The 21,411-nt window shown below is 42.5% G+C and overlaps 1 protein-coding gene across 3 annotated transcripts in view; it reads left to right on the top strand.

Annotated features, from left to right (window-relative positions):
* Positions 1-21,411, top strand: part of LOC137310121 (myotubularin-related protein 14-like) — a 74,481-nt gene that overhangs the window by 36,687 nt on the left and 16,383 nt on the right. For 2 of the 3 annotated variants that reach the window (XM_067978093.1, XM_067978091.1), the window contains exons 10-16: positions 1,266-1,332; positions 1,573-1,658; positions 4,493-4,569; positions 5,415-5,451; positions 6,431-6,501; positions 12,371-12,429; positions 14,818-14,953. In XM_067978093.1, coding sequence (XP_067834194.1) covers positions 1,266-1,332; positions 1,573-1,658; positions 4,493-4,569; positions 5,415-5,451; positions 6,431-6,501; positions 12,371-12,429; positions 14,818-14,953 — 533 coding nt within the window. The remainder of the gene's footprint in view (positions 1-1,265; positions 1,333-1,572; positions 1,659-4,492; positions 4,570-5,414; positions 5,452-6,430; positions 6,502-12,370; positions 12,430-14,817; positions 14,954-21,411) is intronic. The other variant, XM_067978092.1, reaches the window with a different exon arrangement.

Here is a 21,411-nt window from a genome sequence, read left to right as displayed (position 1 = left end):
GTAAAACACCCCAAGGTGCTTCACAGCAGCGTTTTCAAACAAAATTTGACACTGAGCCACTTAAGGAGATATTAGGACAGGTGACCAAAAGCTTGGACGAAGAAGTAGGTTTTAAGGAGCATCTTAAAGGGGGAAGAGAGAGGCGGAGCGGTTTAGGGAGGGAATTCCAGAGCTTAAGGCATAGACTGCTGAAGGCATGGCCGCCACTGGTGGAGCGATTAAAATCGAGGGTGTGCAAGAGGCAAGAATTGGAGGAGTGCAGAGATCTTGGAGGGCTGTAGGGTTGGAGGAGGTTACAGAGATAGGGAGGGGCGAGGCCAAGGAGGGATTTGAAAACAAGGATGAGAATTTTCAAAATCGAGGTGTTCCAGGTCCGGAGCCAATGTAGGTCAGCGTATCAATAAGGACCAAAGCTTTACACACACCTGTTACCATATGAAGCTATTTAGATGTATAGCAGCAGGAGTAAAGACCATAGCCATTCACGTGTCAAGTACTGGGACAATCCTGAGTTTAAACCCTGATCACCAACATGCCAGGAAAACTGTGGGTGTGTGGGTCCGTAAAAATATTTTGTCCTCTGGCATTTTACTGTTTCAAATGTATATTAACATTTTTAATGTAATGGCAGATTGTTATCACGGGAGGGCATCGACTGGGTTGAAGCTTCCTCTAGTGGCAGCAAACAGGCACTGCAGTATTTTTGTTACAACAGCCACTTGCAATTATGTAGCGCCTTTAACATAGTAAAACGTCTCAAGGCGCTTCACAGGAACATTATCAAACAAAATTTGACACCGAGCCACATAAGGAGATACTAGGACAGGTGACCAAAAGCTTGGTCAAAGAGGTAGGTTTTAAGGAGGAGAGAGAGGTGGAGAGGTTTAGGGAGGGAATTTAAGAGCTTAGGGCCTAGGCAGCTGAAGGCACGGTCACCATTGGTGGAGCGATTCAAATCGGGGATACTCGAGGCCAGAATTGGAGGAGCGCAAAGATCTTGTAGGGCTGGAGGAGGTTACAGAGATTGGGAGGGGCCTCATGGGACAATAGATATTTATGTTTTCCAGGATTTTATTCTAAAAAGTACATTCCTGCACCTTGTATTTATGAAATGTCAGCATGAAGGTAGTCTTTTAACCGCTGCATTGTCAGACTGAAATCTTCTCTATCAAGCCTTTGCCCCAAATTAAAGTCCAAAACTTGTACATCTGTCCTTCCGGTTATGTCAGGATAACATTTCTTTATTTCTTTTTACCTCTATGTAGTCCTGGGATCTTGTGCAACAGACACAGAATTACCTGAAGCTGCTCATTCACACAATAAACCGGGATGGTAAGTCTAGGTTTTGATTGACGGTTCTTAACATTCTGGCAGTTTGACTACTTGCTAGTGATATAATCTAGGATGAAAGCCTCCTCTCTTCTGATGGAGTGGTGCAGTGTGTTACAACATTGTCTTTTAAGCTCTTGTACAGTGGGTGGCTCTTTAAACTTGAGTTATAATTTCTTATCTAAATTTTATCCTTGATGTTGATGCCCTGTTCTAATCTTTGTTCCTTTCATCTCCTGACAGAAGACAGTGGTTTATTGGTGCACTGTATTTCTGGCTGGGATCGAACTCCACTCTTTATCTCTCTCCTCCGTCTCTCATTGTGGGCTGTAAGTATACATGCTCTTCTAGCTTTTCTCAGCAGTAAATGTTATTAAGATATCAGAAAACATCAAACTCGTATTTTTATCAGGATACTTTTAATCAGTATTTTAGTTACCTGTATGTTTGCGTTAATCCTTTGTATATCATTTAAATATTTTTTAAAACTCTAGTGAACCCTAGTGCTGAGTTTCTACCATATAGTATCCTAGGGGTAAGTATGTTCTGCCAGTTACTGGATTTTCATTTTTTTCAAGCAATGGAGTAGAACTTTTTTTTAAAATCAACTGTTGGTTCAGTATTAATCTGCTATCCCAAAGTTTCAGGAGCTGTTTTTACATTAGAGGTTTTTTTGTGTTGCTGGTGTAGAGAATGGTCTCTGTGCATTGCTCGTTCCCCCCCCCCCCCCCCAATCTCGTTTTCTATATTTGGTGGTAGGGTGCTGAGCTCTGCTTTGTGTCCAGCCTGTTTGACCTTCTTCAGCAGTTGGTTCCAAGAACTTTCAGTTCTGAGGGTCCACACACACAATCCTAGTTTTACAAATCATGCAGATTCTTTCAATAAAGAATATAGGCAGCAAAATAATGATCGTAGCATACCCTATTGAATCCTGCCATGATTAGCATCATGGTAAAGCCATTCAAAGTGCAAATGCGCGGCACAGGCTCTGCTGAAACAGGCAGCCTTCACTCTACGCCGGATTCATTGACCCGGTGGTGGGAAAAATGCATGTCTGCAGTCAGCTGTGCTCCTGTAATGAAATAGGACCTAGATGTTATCCAGGTTACTTGAGATTGTGAGTGCCTTTTTCAGCTATTCTCCAGCTATGGTGCATGAGATTATTTGTTCATTGGACCACATTGTTTCACCGTTTGTTTTTCTCTCTAAATCCCTCACTTTTGTCTTTTTGAACGTAAGAATTCTTGCGAATAGCCAGAGGCCATTTGGCTCAGCAAACCTGTCAGTCTTTGATTAATCAATCCCACTGTATGCATCTTCTCACCAGATCCATCAAACTCTTCTCTTCTCCAGAATCAGACCTAATTATGTCAAACCCACTTATACTGCCCACTTCAGTTGCTTGCATGGTAAAATTCCGCAACTTTTTCTCATAAGTTAAATTCTTGCCATCTGGAATCACTTTCATTTCTTGCCTCTGTTCATTCCCAACGGCAATGAGTAATCCGTTAACATCTATCCTCGATTATAATACAGCCCTTGGGAGTGGAGCCTCTTGCATTTCATATCATAATGAGCCTGGTGCTGTATAGCACAGAATAAAATTAAGTCATGGATCTTATAACGAAAATCTTCATGGCGGTGGGGGAGTGCTGTAGAAATCACAATCATAGAATCATACAGCAAAGAAGGAAGGCATTTGGCCCATCGTGCCTGTGCCAGCTCATTGAAAGAGCTATCTAATTAGTCCCACTCTCCTGCTCTTTCCCCATAGCCCTGCAATTTTTTCCTTTTCAACTATTTATCCAATTCCCTTTTGTAAGTTACTATTGAATCTGCTTCCACCACCCTTTCAGGCAGTGAATTCCAGATCATAACAACTTGCTGCGTAAATACGACTTCTCCTCGTCTCCCCTCTGGTTCTTTTGCCAATTATCTTAAACCTGTGTCCTCTGGTTATTGACCCTCCTGCCAGTGGAAACAGTTTCTCCCTATCTACTCTATCAAAACCCCTCATAGTTTTGAAAGCTGCAGGCTACTTTTCACTTAGTAAAATTTAACACTTTAATTTTATTTTTTAAAAAGATTTTGTCTTCATTAGTTTATTTCCCTTTGTTCTTCCTGCGTCATGCACTTCCTGCAGGTAGGGGAATGACACCTCCCAGACCTCCACTTGTGCCACTCTGAATCCAGCTGCTACAGGCCTTAATAAAAGTAATGCATCAACCACTGATCGAAAACCGCAGTTTGGGATTATCAGGCACTGGGACACAAAAATACAGCTGCCCAGTGGGGAAAAGTGCAGAATGGCTTCCTTAACCTGACATTCTGAATCCTACCATACTGCTGACGATCCAAGACTGTGGGTTGAAATGCTCAGAAGAAATTGAGCTTCAGCGACACTAAATGGGAAGAACCCTGGAACTGTGATGATTATTCTATGTGCAAAAACTTCCTTAGGAAAGATTTTATGTGTGTTTACACATACTATCACTTGAATGCTTTGTAAGTACTGTGTCACAGAATATTTACAAAGCCCACTAATTTAGAGGCAGTAATAAAAGTACCTTGTGAATCTTTGCCAAATCACTCTGCAAATGAGCCGTAATAACTAAAATCTGTTAAGTCATATCCCTAGTGTCGAGGACTGAGTTATGCGGAAAGCTTTTGAAGGGGGCAATTGAGAAGTGTCACAGATAGTAAATAGTGACCGTAGGATAGGTTCAAACTACTAAAAGGCAAATTTATGCCTGATGTCGGAAGGTTTTTCTTTGCACCAAGAGTGATCAACACATGGGTTCGATTTCCAGGTAGGGGAGGGAAGGCAAAAACTCGAATTATTTAAGAAACAACTGGATGCTATGATCAGGGGAGGGAGGATATTGTTATAGATGAGCTAAGATAGGATGAAAGGCCATTCATATCTGTATCTATCTTTTGTTAATAAACAGCAGCAAAATATTGAACGCTTATAGTTTTGCCAATATTGAAATGATATGTCATTGATGCAGTATGCAGCCGTGACAACTGGAGATTCCTCTTTAGAAATCCTTGCAAGGCATGACGGCTTGCATTTAACATTGCTCATTAGAGGCTTTAAAAAAAGTTTCTGTTAGTACCACCTCTGTAGGTTAAAGAATTTGCCATGACTTGTTTTCTACAGGATGGACTTGTTCATGCTTGTCTGGAGCCTATGGAAATCCTTTATCTAACCATCGCTTATGATTGGTTCCTTTTTGGGTGAGTTTGTTTTTTATTTCATAACAGCAAAGTCATGCAGGGTTAGAACAGTAATTAGGTGACAGTATTACTGATTTTTTTATAAAGAAAGTCACAGTCTGGCAGGTTTTTGTGAAATCCTGTGATATTCAGATTCTGAATGTGTTTTGCAGCTTTCAAACTTTGTTCGTGTTTTATGTTATGCAACCTTTTACAAAAGCAAGATTTTAAAAACCACAGTGTGGTTTTTAAAAGGCACCTGACCTTTTTCTTGAAACGTTTTCCCCTGAGCCAAGTGACCATATAATTGTGTCCCTGGGGGGTGGGGGGGAGGCAGGAAGGAATCAGCCAGAGTTCCCTGACTCCTGCTGGAAATGGAGTGGATGATGGGTAAGATAGGATCTGCCTGAGCTTTGGTGCCCCTTTGATCAAATAACCTGCAGGCACTCATTCTCTAGGTTAAATGTTGAAGAAATGCCACTTGGCTTAGGTACAGAGGGTGGCTGACATCTGCAGAACTGTGCTCCAGTCAATGCCTTGTGGAGAGGGGACTTTCCTTCAATGCAAGGTATAACTAAGTAGTTAGCACGCACCGCATAGAAGTGTAAGAAAACTGGCTCAAAGCCTTGGAGTTGCAGAGTTATGATTTTTAATCAATTTTTAACCTTTAGACAACAGAATTTGAATATTCACTCCGCTTGACTATTCAAAATGTAATAACCTGAAGAAAGGGAAGTTGACAGTTCTGTGGTTAAAGGAGCACATCATACTATGTACTTTTAGTAAGGTATTTGTGTCATCATTGCAGACAAATAACTTTAGCTCATTAAATAGGTTCACTGCTCTGTTTTTATATGCATTTGCAGGCACATGTTGTCCGACAGGCTCAGCAAAGGGGAGGAGGTGAGTCCAAAATTGGAGCAATGTCTTTTGTTGATGATTAAAATCAACACTTTGTGTGACTGCTTTGGGATACTAATTTTATTGTCTTAATAGGATTAGTTCGCTAGCTAGCATCTGTATTGTACTTATCAATAGACTCTAACTGAAAAAGCTAATCATTAGCTGATCCAATTTACATTTGTAAAGAGTCGTAATATGATGGGCTGTGCAGAAATTTAGGTCAATTAGAAAACTGTCTATGCTTCCTTTTTTGAAAATCACTGCTGTTTACAAAATTGCTATTGGAATATGTGATGTAAAGGATCTCTTCTAAGCGAAGAATTAGGATCGCTTAATTTTGGATTTTTGATCTCTGAGTGTGAGTGCAGAGAAAAATTCTGAACTTTGCCTCTCTTAAGGATGAAAGAGCGATCCTTCAATGTTGGTTTTTATTTAGCCTAATAGTGGAATTTTGTTCATTAGTACTGGTTTCTACCAGGAGATGGAGCTTTTGCACTGTCTAAAGTAGTTCCATGAACAGTTTACAAAGTGCAATACTACCACCTGTTGACAGGGAAAAATGTTACTGCAGGAAACCAACCTTGTTAAATCGAGAAAAAGTTGGAAATTTGAAATAAAAAACAGAAAATGCTGGAAATACACAGCAAGATTGTTGGTCTCCAGATATTAAATTGAAATTCTCATTTCAGGTGCTGACAGCTCTGCTGTATGTTTCCAGCGTTTTCTGTTTTTAAACTTACTAAACTTTCAACTAAAAAGTTGGGAGGTTTTGTGATGGTGAAAGAGGCCAATTTTTAAGACCATTCTAGGTTTCATGGTATTTTTGTTCTATTTATGCTGGCTTATTTCTGAATCTATCAGTACGTGTATAACTTTGCATTCTCAAAGGTAGGCTTGGTGAAGAAGCATGGTGAAGAATCATGGAAGATCACATGAGAGAGCCTGAAATCTAAAAACAAACTTCCATTTTTTTGTTTAGATTTTCTTTTTCTGCTTCAATTTTTTGAAGCACATCACATCAGAAGAGTTCTCTGCAGCAAAGAAGCCAAGGTAAGGATCTCATCTTGGGCCTTTTTTGCAGGAGTGTTGTAGATAGCAACTAATAAACACAAGCTGCAATGATCCAAGGCCCAAGACTTCACTGTTTCCAGGTCTGGACCATTATAAAATATTTTCAACAACAACAACAACTTGCATTTATAAAGCACCTTTTAACATAGTAAAATGTCCCAAGGAGCGTTATCAAACAAAATTTGACGCCAAGTCACATGAGGAGATATTAGGACAGGTGTCCAAAAGCTTGGTCAAAGAGGTAGGTTTTAAGATGCGTCTTAATGAAGGAGAGAGACGGAGAGGTTTAGGGAGGGAATTCCAGAGCTTAGAGCCTAGGCAGCTGAAGGCACGGCCGCCAATGGTGGAGCAATTAAAATCGGGGATGCGCAAGAGGCCAGAATTGGAGGAGCACAGAGATCTTGGTGAATTGTAGGGAGGAGCGAGGCCAATAGGGATGAGAACTTTAAAATTGAGGTGTTGCTGGACTGGGAGCCAATGTAGGTCAGCGAGCACAGGAGTGATGGGTGAATGGGACTTGGTGCAAGTTAGAATATGGGCAGCAGAGTTTTGGATGAGCTCAAGTTTATGGAGGGTGCAAGATGAGAGGTCAGCTAGAAGTGCATTGGAATAGTTGAGGCTAGAGGTAACAAAGGCATGGATGATGGTTTCAGCAGCAGATGAGTTGAAGCAGGGAAGAGATGGGCAATATTACGGAAGTGGAAGTAGGCAGTCTTGGTATTGGAGCGCGTATGGGGTAGGAAGCTCATCTCAGGATCAAATAGGACATCAAAGTTGCGAACAGTCTGGTTCAGCCTCAGACAGTGGCCAGGGAGAGGGATGGAGTTGGTGGCTAGGCAATGGAGTTTGTGGCGGGGACCGAAGACAATGGCTTCGGACTTCCCAATGTTTAGTTGGAGGAAATTTCTGCTTCTCTGAAGTGTTGAGAGTGATAAAGCCCAGTTGAACTGTCATCCTGATGTTGAGTAGAATGGGCCTATACTCTCTGGAGCTTAGAAGAATGAGAGGTGATCTCATTGAAACATATAAGATTATGAGGAGGCTTGACAGGGTAGATGCTGAGAGATTAGGCCTGATTTTAGCAGGCCTGCGGGTTTCCGGCGGGTTGGGTTTCGGGTGCGTGGCCTCCGCGCCCGGTGAAATTAGTGGGTTGCCCGCGCGATCGTAGCAGGCAAACCACTAATGGGATCCAATTACCTGCTCCTCCGGGCTCCGCGCTGCTGGTCTGCGCGTCGGGCGGGCTGCACATGCGCAGTACGATCTGTCAGCTGGAGGCTCTCTACTTAAAGGGGCAGTCCTCCACTGACAGATGCTGCAACCAATGGAACAAATTACAGCATGGAGCAGCCGAGGGGGAAGGCTGCTCCCAGTTTAATGATGCCTCACCCCAGGTATCATCAGATGGGGTGAGGAGGAGGGGGAGGACAGAGATCTTCCACCCGGCGGGCGGGAGGAAGCGGCCTGCCTCTGCCACCAAGAAGGCCTGGCTCGAGGTGGCAGAGGGGGTCACCTGCACCACCAACATATCGCCCACCTGCATACAGTGCAGGAGGCGCTCCAATGACCTCAGTAGGTCAGCCACAATGAGAACACGTAGTCTTTCCCCTACACTCCGTCTGCCACAACACTGCCCCCACCCCACATCTCCTTCGGCACCGCCAACACTACTCTGTCACATCACCCCTCATACCCACTCAAACCCCATCCTCATCTTACCTGCACCTACTCACCTCGCCAGTACTCACCTGCCACTAACACACAACCCAATCCTCATACAATCTCATGGCTCTATCCCATACTCACCCTCTCGTGCATCTCTCTCACGGCCAGCCTCACTCAACCTGCCACCACCTGTGCTGCAGCCACAGGGCATGCATCGCGTATGTGCAGTAGGCAGCGTACGGCAAACGTGTCGTGAGCATGAAGGGGATGCACAGGGTGTTTGAGGGTTTGCCATGGGTGTTACCTATATTGAATTTCAGAGCAACAAACATCACACATTATATTGGCACCACCACTGCCATGTCTCCGCGAATCCTGTCTGTTGTGTCCAATAATGCCCGCTCCTGGGTATCACTATGAGGACCCACCACTGATGCCACCCATTGTGTTACTGCAGAGTAGGTGCAGGTGTATTTGCAGGGCTCTTCCGCGCAGACGACTGAGAGACATCGGCGGTGTACCCGGCTGCACCCTGGATGGATGCGGAGGAGAAGTTGTGGAGGGCAGTGGTGACTTTGGCAGAGACAGGTAAGCAGATGGTGCTGGGGCCAGCCAGGAGCAGCTCGGCATGAAAGAGCCTGCAGATCTCCACGACTACATGTCGAGTGAATCTGCGCCTCCGTGTGCACTGCTGCTCAGAGAGGTCCGGGGAGCTGCGCCTCGGTCTGTGGACCCTGTGCGGAGGGTAGTGCCCTCTGCGACGCGTCTCTCTCTGCGGTAGCCCTCCCTCCTGCTGTACAGGTGGATGTGTCACAGCACTCTGTTGTGGAGCTCCACGTGTCAGAGGTGGACGGCGTGGACTGCGAGGCTGCTGGGGCTGGTCATGCTGTTCGTCCTCCGAGGATGTCAACGCACCACCCATCTGGCAGGTGTTGGTCGGAGGGGTTGTGCAGGGTAGGTAGGTGGTTCCTCGCACTGGGGCTGCGGTTTCATGTCGGTCTGTCCTCTGGCTTGGCGGGGGGTGGTGGAGGGCAGGGGTTGCCCTACGTGACGCGGTGGCCTCCTGCGTGGGTGAGGGCTCTCCCACCCGCTGTGGAGTGCACCTTGGCAGCTGCCACAGGCTGCTGGCTGGAACACGACCGGTTGAAGGGAGACTGTTTCCCCCGGTGTGTGAAACTCACTGCCTTGAAGCTAAAATCCCACACTTCCTGTTTTGACAGCTGCTTCAGCTCATTTAATGACCTCAACAAGCAAGGTAAGTACACTCAAGTGGAACCCCGCTGGCTTTAATTGCCTGCGGGATTCCCACCAGCGGGGCCTGCGCACGCAGCCCCGCACGTCAGCGCGGCACCCGGAAGTGGCCGGGATCTCGGCGCGATCCGGTCACGTGACTGGATATCGGGATTTTCGGCGCCCCCCCACTGGAAACCCGCAGGAAACCCGACGCTAAAATCGAGCCCATTGTTTCCCCTGTCTAGAGAGTCTAGAACTGGGGGCATAGTCGCTGGATATGGCGTCGGTCATTCAAGACTGAGATGAGGAGGAATTTCTTCATGCAGAGGATTGTGAATCTTTGGAATTCTCTACCCCAGAGGGCTGTGGATGCTCAGTCATTGAATATATTCAAGGCTGAGGTAGATAGATTTTTGGACTCTAGGGGAAACAAGGGATATGGTGATCGGGCGGGAAAGTGGAGTTGAGGTCGAAGATCAGCCCTGATTTGATTGAATGGCGGAGCAGGCTCGGGGGGCCGTTTGGCCTACTCCTGCTCCTATATCTTGTGTTATGTTCTGATGTGGCATAACCACCAACACTGGAAGAAGGGGCTAGGGATTTAAGCTCAGAAAATGGAATAAGAACAGTTTAGATCTAACAACTACACACACAGAATGGTGAAGATATGAAACAAACCAGCCAAGGAAAACAGAAAGGCACATAGTGTTGGTAGCAGCTGGATAGTGTTTTGGCAAAAGAAGTGATTGAGACATACAAGTGTAGGACTCTCTCAATGTACTTTTTCAATGATGGGACTGAAGAGGTGAACTGAAAGGGGAAATTAATGATCAGAAAGACCACAAGTTAATTTGTTACCATAGCTAATTCATCCAACATTGGGAAAACCAAATACGTCTTATTTGGTTCCTGCCAAAATCTCTACCCTTGCTTTGTCCCTTCCCTTAGACTGAACCAGATGTTGCACAACCTTTTGTGCTGAAATTCAAATCCTATATCCTATCCATCACCAAGAGCGCTTGCTTCCACCTCTGCAACATTGCCCCTTTCTGTCCTTACCGCACCCCCCTCCTGCTGCTAAAATCCTTATCTATGTTTTCATTACCTCAGGGCGCTACTTCTCCAATTCCCTCCTCGCCAGGCTCCTGAACTTCCAATTAGTTCAAAACTTCGTCTCGTGTCCTGTACTAAGGCCCTTTAACCCATTCTTGCTGACCTCCACTGGCTGTCTATCCCCCTCCAGTCTTTTGCCTCCGACTCCAGCCTCTGGTGTGTTGATGCCTTCCACCATTCCTACTCTCTGGAACTCTGTCCCTAAATCTCTTTGCCTTGCTACTTCTTTTCCTGCCTTTAAAAGTCCCAGCATAACTTTTGACTGTAATTTTAGTTTTTTTCCTAACTATTTTACTACTACTTGACATTTATTTTCTCGCTATGCAAAGTGCATGTTTGTTATGTTAAAAGGTGCTGTAAAATACAAGTTAACTCTTGGCAAGATTGCTGTATGTTGTTTATCTTGTGCGAACAGAACATTCATGAGATGCAAAGCAAAAAAACCATCTTACCACAACAAGAAAATGTATCATCAGACAGCCAAGTGCATGGCAATATTAGTAGCAACTGTGTACGATCTTGGAGGAGGTAAGATAGGAGGAAGAAGACTTGGAAAACATCTGAGTTTTAACTCCCAATTGCTGCTATCGCACATTAAATTTACAGTGAACGGATCTCATCAGAATTTTACGCACATATTAGACCAGAATAAAGCAAGTTGGGAGGGGAGAGACTCTGGACATATCACCACCCGGTGATTGTAATGTAATGGCAATGAGAGATGAATATTTTATACAACATCCACAGTATGATACTGCATTCTGCTAGTAATATATTACTTCGGTTGACCCATCCAGCAGAGGAGTGCTTTCTGCTAGTCTCTCAGGTGGTAAATCTTGAGCCTCTAGTCCCTAAAGTTCGTCTTAAGAATCTAATACCAGAGGTTTCATATAAAAAATGGCATAAAATAGGGAGTGTAGCTATCTTCTAACTTTATGGAAGCTGTTCTTATTTAAATATCTCCATAACATAAGTAGAAAACATGTTGTTTCTGGATACTTTTTATAGTTTTGAATCTTCTGCACTTGTTTTTCTAATCTCCCCTTAATTCATTTTGTGATAAATTTACACCCACTTGTTAATGTCTACCCGACCAATGGAAACTCATTATTTACCTCATAACTGTAATCCCGAGTAACATCATAGTGAACCTACATTGTACCTTATCCATTGCTTTTACGTTCTTCCTATAATGGGGGTGACCAAAACTGCAGCCTAACATCTTGCACAAGTTCAACATTACCTCCTTACATTTGAAATCTATGCTTTTAGCTCTAATGCGCTGCTATCTTTAACGACTTGTGTATCTGTAGACCAATGTCCCTGGGCTCCTCTACTCCTTTTCAAATCCTTTCCCTATTCTTCCAAAATATTACTTCACACTTTTCTGCATTGAACTGTATCTGACATCCATCTGCCCATCATGCTAGTCTGCCTTGTCCTCCTACAGTCTTTCATGATCTTTGTCACAATTCGCCAATGTGGTGTCATCAGTAAATTTTAATATTGTTCCCTCAATTCTTAAGTCCCGATCATTCATGTTCATAAGAGCGACACCAGCACGTATTCTTGTGGTACACCATTCACCCCATCTGTGCAGTCCAAGAAACTTTGATTTACCCTTACCCTTTGTTTTCTGCCTTCCAACCATGTCCCTTTCCACATTCCCATACTCCTTGATCCTGTGCTATAAATCTTTGCTATAAATCTCGTGTGGTACCTTATTAAATGATTCTTCAACAGATCCATGCAAACATCTTCTCAAAGGCCAAGTCTGTAAAAATTATTAAAAACTCCAGTCCTTCTTGCTGTGTGTAACTTTATTCCTTTTCCTTTGCAGAAGGAAGAACACGCACTATAAAGAAGCGGAACTTCCTGTGGAAGATCTCTTTCTACTAGGTAAGCACATTTACACCCTATGTTCTCTAATTACAAGAAAAAACAGCTTACCACAGCCTCAATAGTACTGTGCACTATTCTAATCGTAACTCTAATGCAGTCTTGGCACCAGGCACTGCCGGAAATGATTTTGCTAACTACAGTAACAAATAAAGTCTCACTTGTATATACTTGCAGGTTACAGAGTTGCTATAATAAAGCAGTGAATGTGATAGAGGACTTTGCTGCATGCTGCAAGTCACAGTGGACTTCTAAAAGGTCAACAGAAAATACATGGCCAGAGTGCCATGTGTGTTGCAATGCAGTATGATAGTTCCAAGTTTCTACTGCTGAAGATTTGCAAAGCATTTGCTTAGCTCACTAATAGGATCAAGTAGCAGAACATCGAAGTGCTGAGTGGACTTTATCCAAAGCATCTGAAATATTCTTGATCTATCCTCTGTTGTACTACCTTATTTTTTTAAAAAAATTTAAAATTAAAAAAAAAATTCAGGCAGTAATTTAAAAAAAATCTAGGACAGTTCTAGGGGTAAGTATTTACTATCTTTAGAACTGACTCAGAATTGCTGTCCTCTTCGATCGCTGCAGCAATCAGACTTTTTGAAAACAGCAATAGCCTGCCAACCTGTGATCCATTATATAACTCAGTCTCACATGGCTTATATATTCTTAAAAAAACGTCCTGTATCCAGTATAGCTATTAACAAATATATTGGTTTTCATACTGCATATATTGAAGCTTCAATTACTCGATAGCTTCTCCTGTAGTGAGTCATCCGTAACTCATTTTCTACTCTCAGAATCCATTCGCTACCATGAAAGAGGTTTGTGATGCGTTCCTGTTATGAAGAAGGGTCAGAAAAGATTAACGTTGGCACTGCAAGCTTTAATTGAAGAAAGTGAATGGGGGGGGGGGAAAGTCTCGAATCTTTAATCCACCCACACATGTACTAATTTAAAATACTCACGACAAAGAAGCTGCGTGTTTCCCTCCACCAAATGGAGTGATTTGAACCCGAAATTGATTTTGAGGGAGGGAAACACATTTGGCTCAGACTGGGCTTCGTGATCCTGATGACGTCGTTTTATCGGGTCATTCTATAGATGCATTTATTGAAATGAAAATGAAACAAACAGTCCATGAAGGAACTGCAGGAATCCACATTGGAGATCTGCCTATTTCATGTTTACTTGTGATCCGTTAGACATTAAATCCCTTTGTCCACCTATGTTGTCTCCAATGTTTGTGTACAAAATGGTCCATTGTTTCATAGAAGAAGTGTGAATGAACAGTTTGTCTTTAGAACACTGTTTACAAGGACTGAATAAGGCAACTTCTGTTTTTTATTAAATGGAATTCAGAATTTTTTTTACCAGTATTCAGCAATTCTCTCCAGTTTACATTGAAAACCGATGGCCTTGCTGATTTTTTTTCCACCTCTGGGACCTGAGTTCAAATATGATTTCGGACAAAAAGAATAGTCTGCTGTCTTTACTGGGAGACTCAACGTGTTAGAATGCTTTCCCTTTACATCAAGAGCTTGGCTTTGAGTGCCACCTAAGACTAGTCCGTTGGGGGAGTGGATATGCTGCGTGAAGATCCTCTCATTTATGTTGCTAATGCAATGTTGGCAGCAGGAGTACAGTACTCACACAATTAGGGATGCTGTATAAATGCAGGTGTTATTTTTATATGTACAGTACATATATTTAGCAATGCATTTTCAATGTTCCCACTGTGTAACTCTAATGCAAAGTAGAAATACTCATGCTTGTTTTACTTTCTCTTAACGCATAGTTCTGTTAAGAAGATGGTCTTAAAACACAGGGAAATACCCAAGTCCTTGTGATTGTATCAGAGGTCAGGTCAACTGAATTTCCATTCTACATTAGAATATTGAAATATGGTTACTGCAAAATATAGGAGCACCCTGGCAGGTGCACACAATGTTCGTTTTCAGTATGGGACATTTGGGGTCAGACATACTGGCACGACCTGAGGCTTCAGCTGTAGGGAATGAGGAGACTGGCTAATGATCTCCAATAATAGATGTCCCTGAAATGAACCTGGTGAGATCTTTATTCAGAGTCTCTCACACCAGAAAATTTATCTAAAAAAGCTTCCATTTAGGATACAGGCTTCAAAGCTGTGTTTCTGTAGTTCACACGTAAGAATTCTTCTGAATGGATAGCATATATGGCTGAGGACTGTCTCTGAAACAAGATGCTCTATGGTTCAGAATAGGTTTGAGGCAACTTTCTGTATCTTGTGACTTTAATCAGACGTTGGGGGTCTGGTACAGTTATGATACATACTGTGGGGTAAAGCTCCTGCAGCATAACGTATATACAGGCCAAAACATGATGCTTAACATGTATTTGTGTTAGCGCATACAGACCGAGGAAGTACCACCAGTCTGAGCAGCGATTTCTCTGTCATCATGGAGGAGTCTCCCACTACTACAGGGACTTTCAACTATGAGGCGGTGGAACTGACAGCAGGCCCAACAACGCAAGTGGCTTGGTAAGTAAGGCTTTTTTATATCTGTGTATTTGTGTATATATAAAATATATATTTAGTGTTTTACTCTTCCTTCTCTTCCTCTTTTTGGTCTCGCTAAGCACATGTGTTCTTCCTATAAACAGTTGGAGGTATGTGAGAGCAGGTCAGTATTGGGTGGAGAGATATGAAGTTTTCCTTCCCTCTCTGCTGGGAAACATCTGGTGTTGATGATTTGCACTGATGACGAAGATGTCTAGCTTGGGATTTATGACTCGCTTTGTGAGAAGTCGTGAACATAAACACACACCATGCAATAGCACCATGCTGCTCTGATGAATTACTATTTTATTGATTTATTTTTAATCGTTCTCTTCAAATTTCTGTTCTTAATCCTCCCCTCCTGAAGAAGTGATTTAATATTAGGATTGAGGTTCTACAGGCATAAATACCTGCCAGTAGTTCACTCAATAGGTTATTTTTTTATATCTGAACCAGAAGAAGACAGTATTGACAGACTATTCAGTTATGGGGGATCAAGAGTAGGGAAATTGCCTAATATATCTTTTTTTCCCTCCATCGCCCAACTGTAGCAGCCCTCCCCTCTTCTAATTCAGTACTGAACATGAACTGAATCTGGAGCCATCGCAGTCTACATAACTCAGTATCACAAAATGTTCACTGTGCACATCAATGATTTGGATATAGGGCTAGAGGGAATGGGTCATGTCCATTCCATCTCGACACAAAAATGACATCTGCTATGATCAAGATGTAGGGCTAGAGTGAGTGGTGCCCAAATTTGCAGCCAAATTAAAACAGGAAGTCAGATAAATAATTCTCAGGACTGAAAAAAGTTGCAAGGGGATATTGATAAGATGCTGGAATGGGCAGAAAAGTGGCAGATGGAATTTAAAGTCAGTAATACATTTCTGCTTCTGATGATGAATTGACAGAAATAAACATGAAACATCAGGTTTTTTGCCTCTTTGATATGAAAAGTCAACTAACACCTTTCACCTGTCAGGTTGACTTGGATACACACAGTCACTTGAATGAATACTGGCACACGGTTACAACTTAGGTTGGAACTGAGCCAGGTATATATAATCACTTTTGTGATCAAATTAAAGCCATTTTATTGATGCCACATTTATTTTCAGGGAAAGTTGACCCTTATATTTTTATATATTTAAATTTAGATCATTTAAATGAGCGTAACAGCACTTACTTGTGATAGAATACACCAAAAAAGCTAACTGCCTTGTCACCGAACAAGACAGTGTACATTAATAATGAATTTACCAATTGATAGCACAGGTTTACTGGCAGCAAAGATTGGCCAGGAAAACAGTAAATGAGCAATGGCAAACCTTCAAGGCGGAGATATTTTGGGTACAAACCAAGCGTATTCCCATAAGGAGGAAAGATAGGGCACCCAAAGCTAGATCTCTCTGGATAACAAAGGAAATAGAGGCTAAAATAAAACAGAAAAAGGAAGTTTATGACATTTGTCAGGTATAGAATACAGTAGAAAACCAGGCAGAATACAGAGAGCGCAGGGAGAAATTGAAAAAGGATATAAGAAGGGCAAAGAGAGAATATGAGATAAGATTAGCAGGTAACATAAAAGGGAGCCCAAAAAATCTTTTATAAACACATAAAAAGTAAAAGGATAGTTGAAGGAATGGTGGGGCCAATTAAGGACAAAGAAGGAAATCATCTTGTGAAGGCAGAGGGCATGTCTGAGGTACTGAATGGGTACTTTGCATCTGTCTTCACAAAAGAAGAGGATGAAGTTAATGTCACTGTAGAGGAGGGGGGGTGTAGAGATATTGGATAGTATAAAAATAGATAGAAAGGAGGTGCTAAATAGGTTGGCACATTCAAAGTTAACAAGTCACCTGATCGAGATGGGATGCATCCTAGGTTGCCGAGGGAAACAAGGGTGGAGATAGGAGAAGCTCTGACCACAATCTTTCAGTCCTCCTTTGATATGGGAGTCGTGCCTGAGGATTGGAGGATTACAAATGTTACACCCCTATTCACAAAAGGGGAGAGGGTTAAAGCTGGTAACTACAGGCCAGTTAGTCTAACATCAGTGATGAGAAAACTACTAGAGACCATTGTCAGGGCCAAAATTAATTCTCACTTGGAGAAGCACGGGTTAATAAGGGATAGTCAGCACGGATTTGTTAAAGGCAAATCGTGCCTGACTAACCTGATTGAGTTCTTTGAAGTATCAGAGAGGGTTGATGAAGTTAGTGCAGTAGATGGACTTTCAAAAGGCATTTGATAAAGTACCACATAAGACTTATTCGGAAAATAGAAGCACGCAGGATTAAAGGGACATTGGTAACTTGGGTAGATAATTGGCTACGGGATAAGAGGCTGAAAGTAGTGGTGAAGGATGTTTTTCTGACTGGAGAGAAGTATGCAGTGGGGTCCCCCAGGGATCGGTATTGGGACCATTGCTTTTCTTATATGGCCTGGACTTGGGTATAGGGAATACAATATTGAAGTTTGCGGATGATACAAAACTTGGCAACATAAAAAGTATTGAGGAGAATAGTAGCATATTTCAGGAGGACATAGACAGACTGGTGAAATGGGCAAACACATGGCAGATGCAATTTAATGCAGATAAATGTGAAATGATGTACTTTGGAAGGAACAACATGAAGAGGCAGTATAATCTAAATGGTACCATTTTGAAGGGGTTGCAAAAGAGGGACCTGGGGGTGCATATTCACAAATCTTTGAAGGTGGCAGGGCAAGTTGATAAGGCGGTTAAGAAAGCGTATGGGATTTGTAAATAGGGACATTAAATACAAAAACAAGGAAGTCATGCTAAACCTTTACAAATCACTAGTTAGGTCTCAGCTGGAGTATTGTGTACAATTCTGGGCACCACACTTTAGGAAGGATGTCAAGGCCTTGGAGAGGGTACAGATGAACTTTATCAGGATGATACCAGGGATGAGGGACTTCAGTTATGTGGAGAGATTGGAGAAGCTGGGATTGTTCTCATTAGAGTAGAGAAGGTTATGGGGGGACCTAATAGAGGTATTCAAAATAATGAGGAGTTTTGATAGAGAAAGTAGGGAGGAATTGTTTCCCCTGGCAAGAGACCTGCATTGCCCTGAGTTTTCAGACAGGCTGTTCTCCTGTAATAATCAGCTTTGAAATTTGTTTTGGGGTTACTCTATTTGACTAGTGGGGAAGTTCATGATGCAGTAGACGCAAAGTCTGCTTCACTTTATTGAGGCAGTGTTGATTTTTTAAAAATGTATCTCTAAGAAATGTATTTTTTTGCAGAAGATGTGAAGTATGCTACCACATTTTCATGCACCTCTGAAAACGTTTGCCAAACATTTTTCAATAAATAGAGTGGCTACAAGAGCAGGTCAGAGGCTGGGTATTCTGTGGCGAGTGACTCACCTCCTGACTCCCCAAAGCCTTTCCACCATCTACAAGGCACAAGTCAGAAGTGTGATGCAATACTCTCCACTTGTCTGGACGAGTGCAGCTCCAACAACACTCGAGAAGCTCGACGCTATCCAGGATAAAGCAGCCCGCTTGATTAGTACCACATCCACCACCCTAAACATTCACTCCCTTCAGCATCGACACACCGTGGCTGCAGTGTGTACCATCTACAGGATGCACTGCAGCAATTCGCCAAGGCTTCTTCGACGGCACCTCCCAAACCCGTGACCTCTACCACCTAGAAGGACAAGAGCAGCAGGCACATGGGAACAACACCACCTGCACGTTCCCCTCCAAGTCACACACCATCCCAACTTAGAAATATATTGCCGTTCCTTCATCGTCGCTGGGTCAAAATCCTGGAACTCTCTACCTAACAGCACTGTGGGAGAACCTTCACCACACGGACTGCAGCGGTTCAAGGAGGCGGCTCACCACCACCTTCTCAAGGGCAATTAGGGATGGGCAATAAATGCTGGCCTTGCCAGCGACGCCCACATCCCATGAACAAATAATTTTTTTTAAAAGACAATGCTCTTTGAAAGAATTCATAGTGTTGAAAGTACTGATTTATTACCATAATGACGAGGACTGAAGTTGTTGTACAGGGCAAAGATCGCTGTAGACCAAGTGAACATTGTAGACTGAAGTTGCCTCCACTTTTGATGGCAATTGAAGGCTTTTAAAATGGTGAGAGAGCACTTGTATTCTTTTTCCTGTGACTAAATAGAATACATTTTGCTTCTTTTTGGTTCCAAAACATTGCTTTCAGGAAGTTTTTGCCTTGACATTTAAGTGACTGCTTTAAAATTACATTCTATTAAGCAAAACCTTGTACTGAATTGTCTGCAGAACTGCAATTGCCTCATGTTACAGCAGTTCATATTTTCTTCAGTAAAATATTCTAAGCTTCATTGAAATTTTTTTGAAAATTGAGTATTTTGCTCAAATTCATGATATTCAGCAATATGTTGCTGTAATGTTTTAATTTTTTTGTCCAGTTTTATTTAGTAAAGGTGCGTAAAACGGTTGGTCCTTCTTTCCCAAGAAGGACATTGTAACTTGTGCAGTGGACTTTTCCTACATATTTGATGCTGTACACATGGGTGCCATTGTTTATGTCAGGACCTGGCATTTTTAAATTGTCTTTACTGTCAAATACTAGTGATAAATCCAATAGCCATCGTATAATGAATTGTTTTTGAATGTATAAAAACATTATACCTCCAACTAGGACCTGTGCGTAGATGTAGACAATCTCTGCTAATGAATATTGGCAGGATTGCCACTATCCTGATCACCACTTTTAACTTTTTGGTGTCTCACAAATATGTGAGCAACACGTACTTCCTATATAGTGTTGAAATAGCTATAGATGAAGCTGAAAGAGACTTGGAAGTTCTAGTAGACTTAACAACTAAACCGAACCTCCAGGGTGGTAATCTCTGGATTACTCCCAGTGCCACGCGCGGGACCAGATAGGGACAGAAAGATTAGGATTGTCACCACCTGGCTGGAAAGTTGGTGTAAAAGGGAGGGTTTCAGATTCCTGGGACACTGGGACCACTTTTGGGGCCAGGAATGGCTGTATAGAAGGGTTGGCCATCACCTAAACCAGAGAGGCACCCATGTCCTTGCATAAAGGGCGAATAGAGCAATGTGGAAAGATTTAAACTAGTATTCGTTGAGGGTCGGTGGAGGGGGGGGGGGGGGAAGGAGGGGAAAATCCACACTATAAATCAAAAAGCATGAGAAAAGGACCAGCAGGACATATGGGGGCAGTGTGGGGACAGTTACCCAGGTAAAAGTTCTGTATACAAATGCACGTAGCATAAGAAATAAAACAAGTGAGTTAGAAGCATAAATTCAGCATAACATTTTGATGTAGTAGCCATTACAGAGACCCAGCTACAACTTGAGCATGATTTGGAGCTAAATATTCCAGGCTTTGGATTTTTAGAAAGGACAAGGAAATTGGGAAAGATGAGGAGGTAGCAATACTGATATAAGATGCAATTACTGCAGTAGAAAGAAGGGATTTCAGTAAAGGTGATTGGACAGTGGAAACCTATGGGTAGAATTAAGGAACAGCAAAAGATGCAAGACTCTGGTAGGAGTTGTCTACAGACCTCCTGATAGTAATGTGGGGGGGGGGAGAATGTATAAATATGGAGATCAGGGAATCATGTAGCAAAAACATTGTGGTTATAATGGGAAATTTTAATTTTCACATAGACTGGGAGAAGCAGTACAGCTCAAGTAGTAAAGGGAATTAATTTCTAGAATATATTTGGGACAGCTTTCAAGAACAATATGTTTTAGAACCGACAAGGGAACAGGCCAAACTGGATTTAGTGATGAGTAATGAACCAGAATTAGTTAACAATCTGACTATAAGGGAGCATCTTGCAAATAGTGATCATAATATGATTGGATTTTATATTGGGTTTGAGAGGGAGCAGGTTATTCAGCCCCTCGAGCCTGCTCCGCCATTGAATTAGACAAATCAAAATATTTTCTTAATGGTGAGAGACTAGGCATTGTGGAGGAGCAAACATGTACACAGATCACTAAAAGCTAGTGCATAGGTACAAAAAGTAGTCAAAAAGGCTAATAGGATGTTGGCCTTTATCTCCAGGGGGTTGGAATTCAAAAGTCAGGAAGTGATGCTCAAGTTGTATAGAGACTTGGTCAGACCCCATCTGGCGTATTGCTTTCGGTTTTGGGCACCGAACCTCAGGGAAGATGTATTGGCCTTGGAGGGGATACAGCACAAATTCACCAGAATGATACCAGGGCTTAAAGGGTTAAATTATGAGGACAGGTTGCATAAACGTGGTTTGTGTTCCCTTGAGTTTAGAAGGTTGAGAGGTGTTTAAAATGATAAAGGGATTTGATTGGGAAAATACTGAGAAACTATTTCCTCTGGTGGGGGAATCCAGAACAAGGGGTCATCATCTTAAAATTAGAGCTAGGCCATTTAACAGTGAAAT

Source organism: Heptranchias perlo, unplaced genomic scaffold (assembly GCF_035084215.1).
Source record: "Heptranchias perlo isolate sHepPer1 unplaced genomic scaffold, sHepPer1.hap1 HAP1_SCAFFOLD_222, whole genome shotgun sequence".
Lineage (NCBI taxonomy): Eukaryota > Metazoa > Chordata > Chondrichthyes > Hexanchiformes > Hexanchidae > Heptranchias > Heptranchias perlo.
This window is presented reverse-complemented; position numbering and strand designations above follow the sequence as displayed.